We start from the raw sequence: 20,031 nt of genomic DNA on the forward strand, positions 1-20,031 counted from the left end.
CCTTCAGCAATAATAGAATTGCATTTTTTTTTCCCATATTTACCATTATTTAGGTCTCTTGCCATCTTCCATAAGTTTTAAGCTATAATACCACTATAATATAAAAACACTGTGCCAGAGAAATAATGATGTGAAACTGAGACATATAAAATATTTTGATTTGGCAATACTCCAAAACCATTTGTTATTTTGCATGTCTCTTAAAATACAGCCGTGCAAATAGGTATTTAAAACCCTAGAGGTTTTTTGACACATCTTTTTTTATAACAAGTAGAAAACTAGGCGGCTATGCCCCTTTTAAGAAAGGCCTATATAAAAACTCCCAAAAAACTAAAGACAGTTCGTTTAGGAACTAATCACTTGTGTATCTTGTGTATTTTTTCTCTTAGCCATAGAAACAGAATTTAAGGATGTTTGGATTCAAAGAGGTGCAGAGTAACTGCAAGTAAATAGTTGGCTGCCACTGATAATGAGGTCTAATAAAAATCAAACTGAAAGATTTCTGAAATTAGAGAACAAACCAATGGGGAGATATAATTGAATTTACAGAAATCTATCCTACATACAGATTTTCACAAACATATCTACTGGATACTTGTACAGTTAATATAACATTTTCTACTCTCTCAAAATAATATTGCTTATACACTATTGAAAGCATTCCAAGGATATGTAAGGAAGGGTGTATACCTTTAGGTGACTTGAGCTTTTTGAGAGCAGGAGAAAAAGAGCATGTATCCACACACACGGATCTGTGTGTGCTCTTAGCACATAGCACTGACTGACCAGCCCTAGCCAGAATGTGTCACCTCAAGATCTGAAGTCACTGTTTCCAGACTCAGTAGGAGTTTGTCATCCAAGTAAAAGTGGGACTGGCCCTTAGGTACTGTGATTCACTAAATGTCAGTTTCTGCATATTGAAATTACAGAATAATCCTCAAACTGTTCTAGGAGGAGAAAAAAAGCTTGAGCTTTAAAAATTAAAGTTGGCTGCATCAAAAGTATGTTGACAATGCTAAAAGCCTCACTCCCCACCCCTTTTTTTTTCTTTCTCGCCCCTACCCCATTATTTATTGATTTATTTATCTTTTTGGTAGGCTTGCTATTCTCATTTTGTTGCAAGGCTGCATTTTAATTCATCTGATTTTGCTGTTCAACAGTGCCCTTTGACACCTGTATTCATTTGTTCTCAGCTGGTGAATGAACAGCAAGAAAGCAGACCCCTCCTGAGTCCCTCCATCGATGACTTTCTCTGTGAAACCAAGTCGGAGGCAATAGCAAGGCCAGTAACGTCCAACACAGCCGGTAATTCTTTCACTTTTAACTGATCCTCAAGGAGAGTTACTTTTCACTATAGAAAAATGGACATTTTCTTTCCACAGTGTGTTTTAAGTGGAGAATAATGTTTGCAACCAAATGAAACTTTGGAACATACACAGTTCAACATAAACCGATAAATCATTTTTCATTATATAAGAAACTTCAGTGGATGTTAAAGCAACCACTTTTGCTGAACACTAGAGTACCACAGTTAGCAATGAATCTGCTTTCAATGCCTATTTTCCGATTTACATCTTCGCATCTCAAGTCACATCACATTAGGAAATCTTTCAAACAAAAGCATCTATTTCAGAGTAAGGATTGTCAAGTTCTGGCTAGAAATATTTTGTATGACAAAAGTCCAGTAAAATTAAAATATAGACAGCCCCTTCTGGTGGATTAAAATGACAATTAAAATGTCCTAGAGAGCTGGGAGATTATCCAGCCAATTTCATTTTTTTGACATGTAAATAAGTTACTTGCTCCCTCTTACGACAATTTACTTGAACATTCTTCTGAGATTAAAGACATTCAAACAGTAAACGATCTGTATAGGCACTAATGAGCAGTCATCCCATGAGTGAATGCGGGATGTCACTGGTATCAAGCACGCCTTCTCCAGCATCCTCTGCACTTTCCAATTCTCACTGATGCGAAAACTAAGGCACTTAGGTAGGGCCAGCCTGAGGCTGCAACAGAAGATTTGACTCGAAAGCTACTTTTCACCTTCTGGGTCAGTGGCAGCCTTTCTGCATTGATCTCGTTCAGTCAACATTCACATTCAAAGGCATGTTGTTCAAATAGGAATGAAAAAATAATGTCCAGAATCAAAGAACACTAGTCATGCTGGACTGCAGGAGAGAATTTAATGGGGAAAGGAGAGGATAATTACCTACTGTCTTGTTAAATTCATTTCATGTCCTCAGCTTGCTGTTTCCTGGTGTGGTTTTATTGTACTTTTAAGGAAGCGAAGAAAATCACAAGTGAAGGAAACTGTGGTTTTTAAGAAATGCTAAAAATTACAACAATAAGAGTAACGCAAGATAGAGGGACTTTATGCGGGAGTGTAGTCTACAGTCTCGAGTCAAACTTTGTGATTTCTAACCCCAGCTCTGCCACTTAGCAGCTCTGTGTCCTTGGGCAAGTTTCTTAACTAAGTCTATTTCCTCATCTGTCTAATAACAGTAAGATCTATATCTCTTAGGTTACTTGGGAAGATTAAATGAAGCAATTTATGTAAGCGCTTAAGCCCATGTAAGCTCTAACAGACGTTACCATTACTGTGAGATAGCGGGTGAAAACTGTACACCCAACACTTCCCTTTCCAAACGCATTAACTTTCTTTCTAACACACCAGAGTAATCATTTTCCAAATTCAGCTATCACTTTGAGTAATCAAGCCAATAAAAATGTACTTGGTACATTTTAGGCAGGACATTAAACAAGTTCAGATACTATCAGGTCAGATTCATCCTCCTTCTTTATGAAACTGGAGACCACCCCTCCAAAACTGAGCTCCCCCCAGAAAAATACAGAGGAGCCCTGTGTCTCTAATTGCCGGAAAATCCATGAGCATGGGACACACTGAGAACTTCCCACTATTCTAGGAAAAAGCTGCCAAGCCTAATTCTCAGATCTGGATTCCAGCATCCTCTGCCCTTCTCAATGATGTTAAATCTGAGTCACATAGGAAGGGCCCACCAGAGAGAGCAACACAATATCCGACTCAAAAGCTGCTCTTCACCTTGATTTTTCTAACATATGAAGGAGAGACCTGTGAAATATTGGAGGGAAAAAAATCAAAAGAATGTGTAATTTCTTGTGATCACACTGCCTACAGTATTGTCTCCTGTGTTAGTTTCCTAGGGCCGCCATGACAAAATCCCACACACTGAGTGCACTAAACAACAGAGATTGATGTCTCACAATTCTAGAAGCTAGAAGTCCAAAATCAAGGTGTCAGTAGGACTATGCTCCCTCTGAAGGCGGTTGGGAAGGATCTGTTCCAGGCCTCTCCCCTGGTTTCTGGTAGTTTCTTGGCTTGTGGCAGCATAACTCTGTTGGCACACGACATTCTCAGTGGGTGCATGTCTCTCAGTACGTGCCTCGGTCTCTGTGTCCAGATTCCTCTTTTTATAGGGACACCAGTCATACTGATTAGGGGCCCACCTTGTCTGACTCATCTTAACTAAGCTACATTCTGAGGTACTAGAGGTTAAGACTTCAACATATGAACATATGAGTTTTAGGGGAACACAATTCAATCCATAACACCATCCAAAGTAAGACGTCAGGAAAAATGGTATGTTGAGACTGTGGGTTTTTTATTTCTCGACCTCAGCATTCAGTGCATCTGAGTCACACAGATTTTTATCCTTAAGGAAGACTGTAGATAGTGTGTTTTTTAATCTTGAAAACTTATTTCAAGGCACACTGTATTTTGGTAATCCCTAAGGATTATAGTTCTTTTTAAAAATCATTACAAGCCCATAATTTATATCTCAGTATGCAACATAATTCACATTATTCCACATTTTTAAACAGAAAAATTTTCAGCATACAAACACCTTGGAATCCTAATATGGTCCAATAATTTTATAGCTAAGGTTTCTGAGCAAAAGATACAGTTATCATTTTCTGTCCAAATTTTTACTAAATAGTAATTTTAAATGGAACATCATCATTTTATAGAACAGTATGAAATTACATTGAGCAATTAGGACAGTCGTTGAACATTAAGTGCCTATTATATCCCAAGCATTATATATGTCGTTACACTCAAGGAATGGATAGTAAACAATCCTGGAGTAAGTATGGGGGAAAACCTGCTTCAAGTTGTACCAAGTCAATCAAGTAGAAATTTGAAGAACCTTGTATCAAGATGAGAGGTTTTTATAGCTGGCATCTTCTTCCAATGAAGAAATAAACCAGTGTGCCACTATCTTGACAACTTCTTAAATATATAAAGAATATAGTTCTTATATAAATTAACACAAAATAAACAAGATAATTGTCTCTTCCAAAGGTCAGTCAAATGACAGGTTTTTTTCTCTACTGACCCTGAAAGAACTTATCAATCTCCTACCTCATATAAGCTCTAAATTGTAATTTTATTCTTAAGTATTTCAGTTATCTTTTTTACTTTCTGTTTGTTTCTAAATTAAAGATTAACTTTGGTCATCCAATGATGATAACTTCAAGCTGATCAAATCAGGATATTTTCCAATTTTTTTGCCTTTAACATTTTAAATTATCTTTAGTTCATCAGTAATCTAGATAGGTAACTAATTCCTTGGCCCTCTCAAGCTGTATCCCTAGATGGTAAGTAGGCCAAGATCATTGCTAATATCCTTGATTTTTAATGGCAAATAAATATATATTATATACTGATACATAGAGCAAATGCTCTGAAAGTAACTAGAAAGTAGCTGTTTTTAAGATACTGATTATATTATAGGACAAGTAATTACTATAAAACTTGCAATAATAACTTCTTGGTCTATAGTCTCCAAAAAGATCTAATATATTTCAAAGTACAGGAAAGACTCTTTTCTAAAGAGCAAGAATAGGGGGTTCTTGGTTTGCATTTATCAATCTACATAATCTAAAAAAATTATCCATAATCTTGAGCTATGAGGTGGACAATTACTATAGAAGAAATATTGTTCATGCTTTAAAAAAGAATAATATATTGGTATTATTGGTATGGGACCTGTATACCTGTCAAAGAGACCCCTATATAAAGGAAAAGCTACCCTTAACAAAGTTCACAATCCCATTAAAGCCACCTAACTGCAAAATTAGTGTAATACAAATACATTTAATTCCAAATACATTTTTATGAAGCCCAAATAGTCGTGAACCCAATGGCATGCCTCTTGAGAGAACTTAGAAATCTGGGAATTAGCCTTAATTACATATTCCAATTAAAAGGCAAGAGTTGGTTGAATTATTTAAGTTCAATTTATCTATTTGACATCACTGGCAAAATGTTTCCTAAAGGAGTTTGCTCTGTAAGCACTATATTAAAGAATTCCAAACTATACTTCAGTTTAAAAAAAATTTTTAAAGAATTCCATGTTTTCTGGAATGCCAGGGTAGCTTACAAATTGGGTGGCACATTCTGTGACTACCCTGGTCAGGGCTGTCCCATGGTCTGTTCTCTCTGACCTACTCCTTGTAGATTTATTCCTTTAGAGAAAGTCACTAAAAATCTGAGGCTCATTATACTATAGTGATGTTAATAGCATTGCCATTGAAGTATCAAATCAGGGCTTCATCATATGTGCCATTGTATCCTAACTGTTGTAAGCAGCCTCACCTCCCAAAGCCCAAGTAATGCAGTATTCATAAACATCTTCATTGCCATGTGGAGGCTTCCAGATTAATAGGCTGTGATCTTCAATCAAGTGTCCTTGAGAGAGATGGAAACAAACACTTACATAACATATTTCATCTTCTAGCTTCAGGAAATTACACCTAATGGAATTCGGTTACCAAAAAAAAGTTTCTGAGAGCACCAACTATTTAAATTATGCCTCAGACTACCCAAACTGGCAAATAATTGGTCGCTAAACAAAAAATAATCAAAGTCACATCAATAGTATCAGCACATTCCCTCCAAGTTCAGAAAAAGTCTAGAGAGGAGTGGTGAAGGGCACGGGCTTGCGGGTGGTGGGACTGTGAGTCCGGTGTGGATGCTGGCCTACCAGCTGTATTAGTTGCCTATTGCTGCTGTAACAAATTGCCACAAATCTAGTGGCTTAGAAAAACACAAATCTATTATCCTACAATTCTGGAGGTCAGCTGTCTTAAATCAAGATGTCAAGAGGGCTGCATTCCTTCTGGAGGCTCTAAAGGAGAATTCATTTCCGTGCCTTTTCTAGTACCTGGAATTCCTTGGTTTATGGCCCTTTCTTCCACCTGCAAAGCCAATAGCATAGAATCTTCAGGTTGCTCTGTTTCCTTCTCTCTCTCTCTCTCACACACACACACACACATATACACACCGTTTCACATCCACTATAACAGGTGGTTAGCTTAAATAGAAACACAAATTCTGAAACACAAAGCTTCATGTGCCTAAGAGCATCTTTAAAATTGGGTTCAGAAAATCAGTAGAGCAGACGCCCTCTTCTGTGTCAAGGTATGCTGTCTTTGAAGCCCATGTGCAACAATGAAACCCTTTATTTTTGTCTTAACTAAAGCGCACACCACACACACACACACACACACACACACACACACACACACGGTAAAATGAGATTTATCTTTCTTAAGAAAGTGAAAGGCTGCACCCGTCCTTCTATGCTTTTGAAATTGTGTTCCCCGGGGACTCTCTCAGCTTCAAGGTTGCCATTCCACCTCCCAGCCACCCCCTTCATCAACTGGGTACCAAATAAGGCCTTTTGTGCCTGCCAAGCAGTTGTTTCACATTTGCTGGGAAAAGAACAAAGGAACAGAGAGCTCAGAACAAACGCAGGAAGTGCTGAGGACGTTTGGAGGGGAAAGATTGTTACTGAGCCAAGTTTGAATTCGCAATTCAGGCTTTTAGTAATTCATTTATTCTGAATGGTGAGAAGCAGATACAGAGTTAAATTAATGCTCATCAGTTATTATTCTGTAACAAATGTACTTCTATATACAAGCAGACGAGTCCTATATAATTTGCTTTTAAAAGAAGTGTAGGAGCTAGTGACTAATTCTTAATTGTTTGTACAATTAGTAAAAAGACATATACAGCATTCCACAGACTGTCATCCACTTCCTTGCCTCTATTGTAAGGAAATCATGGTGGGCTGAGAATTCCTGCCAACGTAATAGTGGCCTAGAAATTTCTATTTAAACATTCAAAGGATATGAAATGTGCGGCATCCTAGCTGACCCTGGCTGCTTGCTGCGCTTGCATTTTAGACATCAAGCCAGGCAGCTGAGCCTTGAAAGCCACTTCTTTCCCCCCAGATTCAAGTGCTTGCTCCCACAGAACACTCCTCATAGTTCAGAGCATCTTTCATTGGAAAGTGGCTCCCATTTCCTTAGGAAGACTCAAGTGAGATAAGCTGACACTTTCAGGGTGTTTTTTTAATAAATTTACTTCATAGCATCTTCTGTGGGACCAATATTTTTGTCTCATCCTCCATCTTATTCCCACTGGTGTTTTTTCATTCCATCAGTGTGTAGACCTGATTCTTGCCTGAAATAGAGAAGAGTAGGGAAAATAGGAGATCAACAAAAAGGAAAAGGAAAGAAAAGCATCACAAATTGGCCACCAAAGAATAGAAATATTTACTGAGTACCTATGATATGCTGGCACTTTACACATTTGACTTACAAATTAGATCATTTAATCTTCATGTCATACCTAAAGGACAGACTACTAATTCTGCATTTTTCAGCTGAGGAGACTGAAACTCAGAGAGGTCAAGAAACCCATTTGAAGCCACACAGCTAAGCAGTGGTAGAGCCAGGTCGTTCCACTTCACCATCAGCTTCAAACCATTGTGATTTGTAATTGAAGTCAGAAAGCAAGATTATTGAGAATAAAGCTTGACATCCTAAGGATCCCATGGGATTGGTTAGCTCATGATGAACGTACAGTACTAAAGAAATACTTGCTGTGAGCTCAGTTTAGCCCTGGCCCAGCCTTGAATGCAAGGGGGCAGTAGATGGAAGAGCGTCGAGATGTCAGCAAAAATCCATCCACTCCCTACCAGGAGGAAAAGCCAGACATCAAAGAGGAGGAGGAGGAGCTGTTTGTAGACGGTGCTGGGAAGGGTTAGCACGGGGAGTGTCCCTGTCACTTTGTTGGCTTTCCTAAGCTAGCCAGGTGAAGAGATCCTACGCCAAGAAGCCCACCAGCCCAGTTCAGAAGCCAGCCTCTCGGAAGGAGGGCTGGAGGGACCCTGTCTAATTGGAATTTTCCATTTCTCACAATGAGCTAATCAAACATCAGTTACTTGCACTGAAGAGAAAAAAGAATGAAGAGTTACAGAGCTTGCCTTTTTATTTCTCATTTGCCTAGTTTGCATTTGGACAAATTATTATTTCTGCCTTCATTAGAGTATTTAACACAATGTAATCAACCTGCTGGGAAGTAAAAGGGTAACCATTTTATGGTTTGTTACGTTGAAATTTGAATTTGCATATTAAGCAGCAAAGGTATTAACATGTGTACCTATTCATCAACTATGGATTGTAAAATACCTCTCTAGTGTGAGCCTAAACAGCAAGCCGTTTTCTGATTGAACTGCTTAATTAAATAAAAGATGATTAACAGTCTTCCTTTATACCCTGGATACTTCAGTAGTTTGAAGTGAAAACATGAAGACATTTAGAAACTTTACCAAATCTTCGTCTTCACTGTCTGCAAGCATCCCTCTGAATATGACAGTTAGGTGCTACCCCAGAAAATATGCCCTCTAAAATATGCCTCTTTATAAATAAAGCAAAGTCATAAAGTAAATAGTATCTAAACTCATATTCAATTTTATCATTTTACTTTTGTTCAGACCTTCATCACTGGGGAGGCTGGTCTAAGCCCTGTTTTGCGAATTTGTTACATGACAGCTGAAGGAGAGCATCCAGCCAGGTTCCCAGTCTAAATACAAACTGTCTTGATAAATCAGTGGGGAGCTAACTTAGTTTGGTGCTTCTTGCCTACTCTACAAACAAAATCCTTCTGCACCTAACCAAAACCTATTTTTAAAAAATAATCTGAGAGCAGTGAATGGGCTTATCTTAACCTCTTCCATCTCTGATAGTATTGACCACAGGCTTAGATCTCCTTGACCTGAGTGAACCCGTCTCTCAAACCCAAACCAAAGCCAAGAAGTTGGAAGCCTCATCGAAAACATCATCCCTCAAGAAAAAGACTGACGCATCTGACCTCATCAGTGCAGACGCTGAGCAGAGAGGTCAGGCTCTCCGAGGCTCGGACACGGCATCCTTAGACTTAGGTAAGGCGATAGCTTGTGTCTGCTACTGTTCACCCTTGCCTTGATGCAAGGAAGTTCTACAAATGACATTAAAACCATGGGCAAAGCAGTCCAAAAGATGAATTCTATATCAGAAACTGGGCAGGACACACTTCTTTGTGCTTAGATTAAAGAGCAGTTGGGGAGTTCAACTTTGCTGAACTGGTGTGGATTTATTCATTCACTTACTTGACCCATGTGTATTGAGTTGTTGATAATGACAGGCACCAAACTAGGCACTGGAGTTACAGTAAAAATAAGACATGAATCTTGTTCTCTAGGAGCATTCAGTCTAGAGAGAAGAGAGTCTAGAGAGAGAGAGAGAGGAAATGCTAACCCAAGTTCCAGGAACAGCCAGACGAGACAGTCACATGTAACATGCATGGGGATACACCCAACACAGTAATAAGAGCTACCGTTTATTGATGGCCTACAATACCCAGAACTGTGCTACATGATTTACATGTATGAGCCCATTAATTCATCACAACACTTTAAAATGAGTGAGGAACCAAATTTGCAAATTTAAATAACTTGCCCAAGACTCAGTTAGTATGAGGAAGAGCTAGAATTGGAGCCTCGCTCTAACTAACATCAAAGCCCGTACTTCTCTCCATTGCACGTCTTCCTGAGAAAGGAGGCCTTAACCTCAGCTCATGGAACCAGTCAAAGTAAGCTCTCCTTTCTTAGGAGAGCAGTGGCAGATCTTTCCGAAAACCAAGGGGAATGTGTATCTCTCCAGGCTGTGACTGACTGGTGGGTATGGGTATACATATGTGCATGAGGAAGTAGCCATAAAATGAGCATATTAGTAACTTTATCCACAAAGTTCTGAAGGTTAAAGGAATATATATATATGTGTGTGTGTGTGTGTGTGTGTATACACATATATATATGTAAAATCACTTAGCACTGTGATATATACATGTTAGATGGTCATGAATTCATTTATTCATTTGTTCAGTAAATATTTCTCTAAATAATTACTATGTTCCATACTATGTGCTGGAAATACAAAGATAAATAATATAAGCTCTCTGCCCCTTATTAAGTTTACAGTCTAGTGGAGAGATAGAAAAAATTATTAAATGACTGTAATAAAATATGTCCTGTGTACTGTAATAAAGAAAAGCCCAAGTTAGTTAGTACATGAGCACCTTCATAGAGCCCCTGACCCAGCCAGGAGGTTGTAGAAGGTGTCTTATAGAAGCTGCTATGTGAGCAGAGTCTTGAAGGGTGAGTAAGAATTTGCCAGACAAGGAAATATGGATCCGAGAGAGGTGAGGAGGAAGGGGCATGGCGTTCCTGGTGTAGAAGAGAAAGAAATGCACACACAAACACTGACAGATGTCTTTTCAAGTCAGTGCAAGTGTTGGCATCATAGTCAAGCATGAAGAGGAGTGAGAAATCAGGCTGAGAGTCACCAGGGGTCAGATAATGGGAGTTCTTGGATGCCATATCCTTAAGTTTGAGGTGAGGGCAGGGTTTAAAGGGTTTTTGCTTGGAGGAGTGACATCAACAGGTTCTATTTTAGAAAAATTTTTCTCTGGTGGGTGTGTAGAGAAAGGCATGGAAGCAGGGAGACCAATTCAGGCATCTAAGATAGTGGCAGAGGGGATAGTGAGAAGGAGACAGATTCAAAAAATAAAATAAAATGAAACAGGATTTGTGGACTGAGTAGATGTATGTGTGCCAGCCAGGAAGACAAATAGAATGTGTCAAACTCTGTGATGAGGATACAGCGGGGAAAGGTGGGGAGGAGGAAGTCAAGGTAGAAATTGCTGAGTTCAGTTTCGAACCTGTCGTATTTTAGGAGATCGTGGGACTTCTCTGTGGAGATGTCCAATGAACTGTTAGAAGTGTAGATCCAGAACTCAGGAAAGAGAACTGAGCAGGACATGGAGATTGGAAAGTCAGAGCATGGGACTGGGGCATCCATGATTTCACAGTCATGGATGTAGATGAGCTCAACCTGGGGTGGATGGTGGAGAAGGGAAGAGAACCAGCGCATTGTGCAAACCAGCTGCTCACACAGGCTCCCCTCTCCTCTGCCATGCCCCTCTTGGAGACCTCTCTTTGGAGGAAAACCTTATAACTATCTCCGACACTTCCTCACCATCCATGAGTTCTACGTTTATTCCATTTCAATCAATGAAATTTATACATGTGCATAGGATGTACTGTTAAATACATTACAATACAATAAACATGTAAATGAAATTTTCACTTCTCTGCTTTTGAGATAATGTCCTGTGAAGAAGTCAAACAAATTCTTATTTAAAGTTCTTTGGAGGGCATTGACAGCAAACCCAGCTTTTCATAGATGAAAAAATTGACCCCCAAGGTTGTTTAAGTGGATTGTTCACAGTCACACACCTGTTAATGAGAGAGAGCCCAGCCAGGTTCTTTATCTGTAAGAACAGAGCCACAGGGAGAAAATGGCTCTCGCAACTCTCAGCTTTCTCTGTCACCTCCTTTCTCTCTATTTCCATTATAAATTCCCTTCTTTGGTGAAAAATTAAGTAGTCTATAACAAAAACTGTGAAAAGTGTTCCAGTTTCTTCCCACTTCCTTTTAACAATGATATTCATTCTGTTCAACAGAATCTCTTTCTAGAAATGTGCCAGAAGTATCTCAAAGCCGCCTCCTTAGCTGTTAGCCCATTATCAACCAGACGCCATGCGTTCATACACAGAATGCAGAATGCACATACCTCTTGAGATAAATTCAGTTTAAAAAACTGGATTGTTTAACTGTAAAAACAATCTAATTTCTCTTAATAGATCTCATTTATTTAGCTGCAAGCATTTTAATTACTTTCACGCAACCTTTGGTCTTGGGGTTTGAGAGCATTGGTTAAGTAAATTTCACTTGTATGAGACTTCTTGGTCTTAATCGATCTCTCTTCTTCTCTTTACACCTTGTATTCTCCTCCTGTTCCCCCCTCTTCGTCCCCTTCCTATATACTTAGCAGACATTCAAACACAACTGGAAAAATGGGATGATGTTAAGTTTCATGGAGATCGGAATGGCAAGGGGCATCCCATGACAGAGAGAAAATCCTGCTCATCTAGAACTGGGTCAAAAGAACTTTTATGGTAAGATATTTTAATATCAGAAAAGAGTTATTTATTTCAACCATAAAAAAGAATGAAATTTTGCCATTTGCAGCAACATGAATGGACTTTGAGGGCCATATAAATGAATTAGTCAGGCAGAGAAAGACAAATACTGTATGATATCACTTATATGTGGAATCTAAAAAATACAACAAATTAGTGAATATAACCAAAAAAAGAAGCAGACTCACAGATACAGAGAACAGACTAGTAGTTACCAGTGGGGAGAGAAGGAGAGGAGCAATATGGGGGGTGAGGGAGTGTGAGGTACTAACTATTGGGTGTAAGACAGACTACAAGGATGCATTGTACAACACAAGGATGATAGCCCATATTTTGTAATAGCTATAAATGAACTATAACCTTTAAAACTTATATAAAATATTTTTAAAATTTTTAAATGGATAAAAATTTTTAAAAACTAAAAAAAAAAAGAAAATAGTCATTTATGCGTCATGTACTCTAATACTGAAATAGCGAATGAACTCAGTCAATCCAGATTCTTGTTGCCATTTACAACCCCCTATTTATCAATGTTAATTTTTGTGGCTTCTAAAACTAAATTATTTCATCCGAATTGCTAAAAATTCAGCCAGTTAGGATTTTGGTAGATTCATAATTCAAAATTCAGTATTTGTTCAATCTTTGTTGATAATTTTCTAAATATGTAACTGGGTGACCAATCAAAACAGGTGCACATGTATGTTTACATATGTGTGTGTATTCAATGTATTGTATGAATGGTAGTTAAATGTTTCTGGCTACACAGATAATCTTTTCTGACTTTCTTAATCATCACTGTCAGATAATGCACTAAGAAGAATCCAAGAATCAGCGGTAGAGTACATGCTTAGTCTTGGGTTCAATCCTCAGTACCTCCTTTAAATAAATGAATACAAACCTAATTACCTCCCCCTGCCCCCACAAAAAAAGAATAATCCATGGGTGCCCATGAGAAAAACTAGCCACTTGAATTTTACCATGTTTTTAAAGCTTCCTAAGGGACGGCATGTTTCAGTTTCCTGTTACCCCTCACACATCTCCATTTATTATGACATCCAAATTCTATATAAAGATCAAATCTCACTGAGGCACTTTATGAGAAAGCTCCCTGCTCCCCCAGAATTACTTTTTTAATGAAGCAGAACTTTCAATAACAAAAATGGCATTGCATTTATTTACTTTTTACGCATAACTGGACTGAATTCTAAACCAAAGACAATAACACCTAGCACACTGCAGCCTTAAATTCCACTTAAATTCCAAACATGATCATTATAACAGAAATATATGTTATCTTTTTCATCAAAAGGCTGATGAGAGCTTTGTGACCATGGTTCTCGGTGATCCAAATTCGCCGAGTTTCTTGGCTGGGTTTCTAGATGAATTTGCTTGTCGATGTACATGACTCTCCTTCATGCGTCCCTTATAGGTCCTCAGAGCACAGATCTCAACCAGAACTGAGTGGTGGGAAAAGCGCCTTGAACTCTGAGTCGGCTTCGGAGCTGGAATTAGTGCCTCCAACACAGGTAACAAAACCAACTCCTCAATGTACCTGTCTTTTATAATCATAAACATTTTATTTAAATTTTCACAGAAAAGGTTGAAGTGTTTCTTCTGTATTTTGTATTTCATGTACTTTCTCACTCAGCATCTGTCTCAATGCTTAAACTGATGACTCAGATAGAGAGAAGGATAGATTTGGCTGGAAAATGTGTCGCTGAAGTCACTTTGTACCTAGCACTTTTTCCTTGTTATACCACCTACTGTTCCATTATTTTTCAATACAAAATCTGTTCTACTGCACCGTTAGCACTATTTATATAACAGACCCAAGTAGAAGGAAATTACGTCTTGAGCACTCATCACATTTATGCCCTGCAGACCAAGGCACGTACACATCAGGAACGTGACTGCTAAGGAATAAATAATTACAGCACTAGCCGTCATGGTAAGACTAAGAGCGACATTTGAGAGGACCCACTAAGTATTAGGGACTTTACTATGTGCTTTTCATATGTTACATCTAATACCTAAGTAATCCTGTGAATTAGCATTAGCCTCACTTTAAAGGTCTTTGAAGAATCTTGGTGAAGTCAAAATCCTTTTCTGGGGCGCCCAGCTAATCACGGGCAGAAGCAGGGTGTGAACCAGACCCGTCTGTCCGCTACTCGACCCTTGACTCCAGTGTAACTGTCTCGTCTGTAACTAGTTGCCACTATGGTGAGGGCTGTGCCAAGCAGGCCCAAGGGAGTCTCAATCTTTTCATTTGCTCAAACACTTTACAAGGGTACAGCCTTGGTCTAAAACCGTAAAGATCTCTTAAGAAATGTGTCCACATTCATGCATCTACCATATAGTTGGCAAATAAGTGGGATGAAATGAGCAAGAGAGATTTTCTTGAGTTTACTAGATAAGATATTGAAACTAAGAGGGGAGGTGTAGTGTCTGGGATGAAGTAAAGGCTTAACTCTGATAATAGCAGATATTACTGAGTGCTGTGAGAAGCCCTCCAGTACATATTAATTAGCTTGCTTGATCCTGACAAATGACTCTGTAAGGTAGGTTTATTTATGGGGTAATAAATAATTTTTTATAAATGTCCCCATTTTATAAAAGGGGAAACTAAGGCACAGTGAGACTAAGAAAATTGTCACTGTGCCTACAACTTAATAAGTGGCATAGAGAAGGAAGACACAGAGAGAGAGGAAATGATGAGGAAATGGAAGACCTCTGGAAATCTTTCTAGGCCATTAACAGCACCCTTCCCTACACCTCACCCTCTGCAAGAGAAAGGTGGGCAATTACCGCTCCCAGAACTCTGCTGGAAAACAAATCCACTGACTTCCAGAGCAAATAACCCTGGGAAGCTTAATGAATTGTTAATGTAGCATGAAAATGTATTTTCTTCCTCTGTGTTCATTCTACATGTATATTTTTCAAAGCAAATTGGTAACATTTATTAGAGAAACATTTCTTGATAAGTGCATTAGAGATTTAGACTCAGCTAAAGTAATCGGTACTATTTCATAAACTGGAATCCTTAGAACGATTTAATGGAGCCATAGAACGCTTGTTCCTGCAGCAGGGGGAGACTTGGCTGTTGCACACGGAGCTGGAGGGCGGAGGAGCAGCCGGGGTCCTCAGTTGCCTTGGAGACCCACAATGCATTTATCTTATTATTCCAATGACTGCTACTTTCCAGCTGGTTGTCTGATTTCATCCCACCACATCCTCCTTCCACTTACCCACTGGTGTGCCTTTAAGCAGACACAATGTGCTTCAGAAAATTTGTATGAGATTCCCAACATTGTCCTCCAAAACATCAGGTAAAGTGCCCTGTGATAGTTCTCTGTCTAGATAAAATGTAGTGAATCCTTTTAGAGGGTTACCAATTATTTGTAAAGAATTTATCCCTTAAATTGTTTTTTTTAAAGCACTGCATGTTTACTTACCAAGATTTGCCTGAACTAAGGAAATTTATAATCTCCAAGTTTTAATTCCAGCCTGTGGTTAAATAAGGAAAATTTCATGAATTTGGGATTTAATCATCTAAGATACGAAGTCACTCCAGTGGAGCAGCAAGAGACTAGACTGATTCATCTGTTAGTAATAAAGGGCAGAAAGATGTTTTTACTGTTAGAAGCATACTGCTTTTAAATATATGCTCTCTTTACATAAATAAGATGCTGAGGTGATGTAACATTTCAACTTGCAAACTATTCAGGTAAACAATTTCAGCTCACCAAAATTTGTTACTGTTCCACCATCACTCAAATGGTTCACAGGAAAATCAAGGATATGTCTTTTCTCTCAAGCTAATGTAAATTATTTTAGTTCAACCAGTGAGGAGCTATTTACAAGCCTTGCTTAAAAATCATATTTCAGAATCACAAAGAGAATGAAAGTTTACAATAGGAAGAAATCTCATGTTAGCTTGTTTTCTTTGCAAGATGGGGAAAAAGAAAAACATAAACAAGTCTCCTTCAAATAGTATTTTGAATACACTAATCAGAGTGGCAGAAGATTATAATAAATTATATAATCTCTGTAGATTTAAGAATAAATTTTCTTGACATTATGCAAACTGTGTACTTAGTATTCCCTGGAGTTAATTGTTTAAAGAAATCACGCAATCTGAAAAATTAGAAAACATTTGAAGAACTGAGGAAAAACACAGAAGGTAATGATATAAAATTAGCTTTTTCAGTGAGATAGTGGTGAGGCAAAAGAAAAAGAATCCACTTTCTGCTGGAGAGTGATGGTTCAAGCATTTCTTTTTCAAGTCTGGACACTGTAGGGACAGTGCCAACACAGGCTCTTCCCAACCTAGGCTGGACTTCAGGAGTCAATTCATCAGCCAGGCTCCCCAGATACCAAGGCACAATCATGTAACTCTCTGATGTGGCTAACTTTGGCACAGCAAATGCTTCCTTCTGCATAGTCATAATTCCATCCAGTTGGCAGTACCCCAAACCAGAACAATTTAAACTTTAAGATAAAAGTGCAAATGTGTTTTCTAAATTTCTAAAGGAGTAATATAAAAGTAATGTAAATGTAAATGTAATGTAAAAAATGAGTAAGGTAAATGCATGTTGATAGTAATATGAGACACTTCTAATATATTATTTGAAATGTTTACGGTAATCTTGGCAATTAATATTATCTGCATTTCTCAGACGAGAAATGCATTTTAGAAGACAGAGCTAATTTTCTCAAGATGACGCAGCTAAGATGGAGAGGAGGAGCCAGCCCTCAAACCACACCCATCAGCTTCTAAAGCCCTTGTTCTTCATCACACATCGCCTCCCATCAGCCACATTGAGTTTATCCACCTGAGAGAACTCACAAACCATCCATTTCCCTTCTCACTGCAAGCCCTGATTATTGCTTAAGTTTATACGGTTAATATGAGTTAAGCGATATTCAAGGCTATCACTTTCTTCCGGAAACTGCAAGATGAATTAGGGTTGTCATCTGATCTGAGGCCATACACACGTTTGTGCCTCTCCTCCCAAATTCATTCTCAACCTCTTACTCTTAGAAATCCTGATGGCTTCCATTTCATTCCATTTCAGTTCAACAAATGAGGTTGAATGTCCACTGTCCATCAAGCCACAAGTGAGGCAGTGGAAAAGCTAGAAAGATGAGATAAGATTATAGGAGGTATGAAGACCTTTATGTCTAATAGAAACAATTAGATAGGACACTATAAATATCACTTTGCTGTTTGGAAGACAGTACAGGAGCCACATCAACATCCCTTTTCCCCTCCTGGCCATTCATGTGAGCCACCAGTGAGGAAGGAAACAAGGGAAGATGGAAGGAAGGAAGGAACAAAGCAAAGAAGGCAGAGAGAAGGCAAAAAGGAAGGAAAGAAATCTGAAGATCACTTCAGCATAGTAGGAAATCTGCACATTCTAGGTACTCAACAAATACTTCTTAAAATGAAAAAAAATAAAGATGCTAACAAAAAGAAGAAATAAAACGTCAAGTTAAAAAAATTGAAAGTAAAGGCTAATGGTTAATTAAAGGGAAGAAAAAATGAAAGGACAAAATTTTATCATTTTGAAGCTAGTTTTGAAAATAATTTTTAGTTATGCATGATAATAGACTGTCCATCTTTTTTAAAAATTAGCCCTGATTCGCCTTGATGTTTCATAACAGAATTTCATAGTTGGGTGGAGATGAGAACCACGTGCTGCCTGCCTTTGCACAAAGTTCTAGGAATTTGCATTTGCTCGAGGTGCAGGCTTTTTGTGTGCTTTCAGTGATAAATGTCTGTTGACTGATTAAGAAAAAATATCCTGACCATCTCAATAAAGCGAATGTTTAAACGATCTACACTAGCGTAAAAGTCCAGCTAGTCTCCATCAACCACTAAACAAAAGCACTCCAACCACAGATTTTTTAATGAATTTCCAAAGTACATTTGATAAGCACTAACCAGAAAAATGATCATAACAAAGCCAGTTTTATTGAGCACTTACTCTGTACTGAGCATTTCGTGTGTGTGTTTATATGAACTATTGCGCTCAGTTCTTCTGTGGACTCTATGAGTGACTATGCCCTTTGCAAATGAAACTACTGAGGGTTATTGAGATTAAGTAATTTGTCCAGGGTCACCAGGTAGTGGTTAGTGGTAAAACAGGATTTAGCCCCATGCAGTCTGACTTCAGAGATTAAGCCTTTAATGACTGTTGTGTAAGGTCTGCTAGTTGTTATATTTTTCTTTTCTAGGTTAAGCAGATCCCTTTTCTCCTTCAGTTTCTTTTGGAAAGATGCTGAGCTTTTTAAAAATGTGTTTTGGTGGAACACCTCTAGCAATAATGTAAAGGCAATTGTACGAGAAGCTATGAATGACTGATACAGAGGTTAGCCAACAAAATTATGCCAGGACAACCACAAACACAGTAATGTGCAAATCATAATTTTGATCACAATCATAATTTTGAATAAAGAGAGGAAACATTATTTTTAGAATTATTTCATGCTTTTTTCTTTCCCTTCACCTAATTCCGATCATCCAGTGCAATCAACAGCTGGAGGAATTAAATGCTTTCTTCTCTTGAGAGTGTAATTCCCTAAAATCCAATTAGCTTAAACCAATTAAAGTGCTGTTTTTAAAGCCAAGGCACTTCCAGGAAGTTGCTGTTAACTGCGGAGCATTTTTAAAAATCATACAAAGAAGAAAAGAAATGCCTACGTCAGAATATATTTGTGAGCTCCAGAGTTCCACCTACGTGCCCACAATGGCAGTATCAGAAGTTCCCAGGGCGTGTTTTGTCCCTAGACAGCGGTGTCAGCGTCACCTGGAAACTTGTTAGAAATGATGATTCCACGACCCCACCCCACACCTACTGACTCAGAAACCCAGGGGGTGGATCCTGCAGATTGTGCTTGAGCAAGACCTCCAGGTGATTCCAATGTGAACGAAAGCTTGAGACCTGCCGGGACAGCCATTGTGCCACCAAAATAGCTGCAACTCAAGTTTACGGGTGTAATTGTCTGGCTTATCATTCCTCTAGTTAAATACTAAGAAATGTCTGCAGTTTACAAGCATTACTTATTTGTTTTCCCGTATTACAGTTTTGCCTGTAAAGAAATTGGATGTAAAAAAAAAATGTTACTTGAAAGGAAGGCTGCTCTTTACTATGTGCTGTAATCTGTATTTCGTTCTCAGTCCTACATCAGCATGCTGGGCACACTGCTGAGTTGCTAAAAAGTTTCAGAACCTTTAGATGTATACTGCTCTCAGCTTGAAAACTGCCTCTGTTTACATTCAGTATCTGCTTATATTTTATAACTTTTATTTTATGCTTACTTGGGCAAAGTAAATAGCTTTAAAATGTGAGCTCAATAAGATTTGAATTAGTAATAACATAAGGCTTTTCTAACAATGTAGAAAATAGCACTTACCTAAATAGTAATTGTGCTATCAAAATAAAATTTCATTTTCACAGTGAGATTCTATTTACACTTGCAGTTTTAAGTAGTAAAGAGAATACGAACTAGTCGACTCCTGAGAGAGAGATTTCCCCTTCTTCCTGATATATGGTGACTTTTGCATCCTGTGATTCATAATCCACTTGGGTCGTGAAACATTAATGAAAGGAAGC

The 20,031-nt window shown here is 38.3% G+C and overlaps 1 protein-coding gene across 9 annotated transcripts in view; it reads left to right on the top strand.

The window, feature by feature from the left end:
- The window catches only part of PEX5L (peroxisomal biogenesis factor 5 like), a 597,540-nt gene that overhangs the window by 514,563 nt on the left and 62,946 nt on the right, over nt 1-20,031 (top strand). For 8 of the 9 annotated variants that reach the window (XM_074367482.1, XM_074367503.1, XM_045511287.2 and 5 more), the window contains 4 exons: nt 1,194-1,305; nt 9,081-9,275; nt 12,265-12,391; nt 13,845-13,941. In XM_074367482.1, coding sequence (XP_074223583.1) covers nt 1,194-1,305; nt 9,081-9,275; nt 12,265-12,391; nt 13,845-13,941 — 531 coding nt within the window. The remainder of the gene's footprint in view (nt 1-1,193; nt 1,306-9,080; nt 9,276-12,264; nt 12,392-13,844; nt 13,942-20,031) is intronic. The other variant, XM_074367508.1, reaches the window with a different exon arrangement.

This window comes from Camelus bactrianus, chromosome 1, assembly GCF_048773025.1.
Source record: "Camelus bactrianus isolate YW-2024 breed Bactrian camel chromosome 1, ASM4877302v1, whole genome shotgun sequence".
Taxonomy (NCBI): Eukaryota; Metazoa; Chordata; class Mammalia; order Artiodactyla; family Camelidae; genus Camelus; species Camelus bactrianus.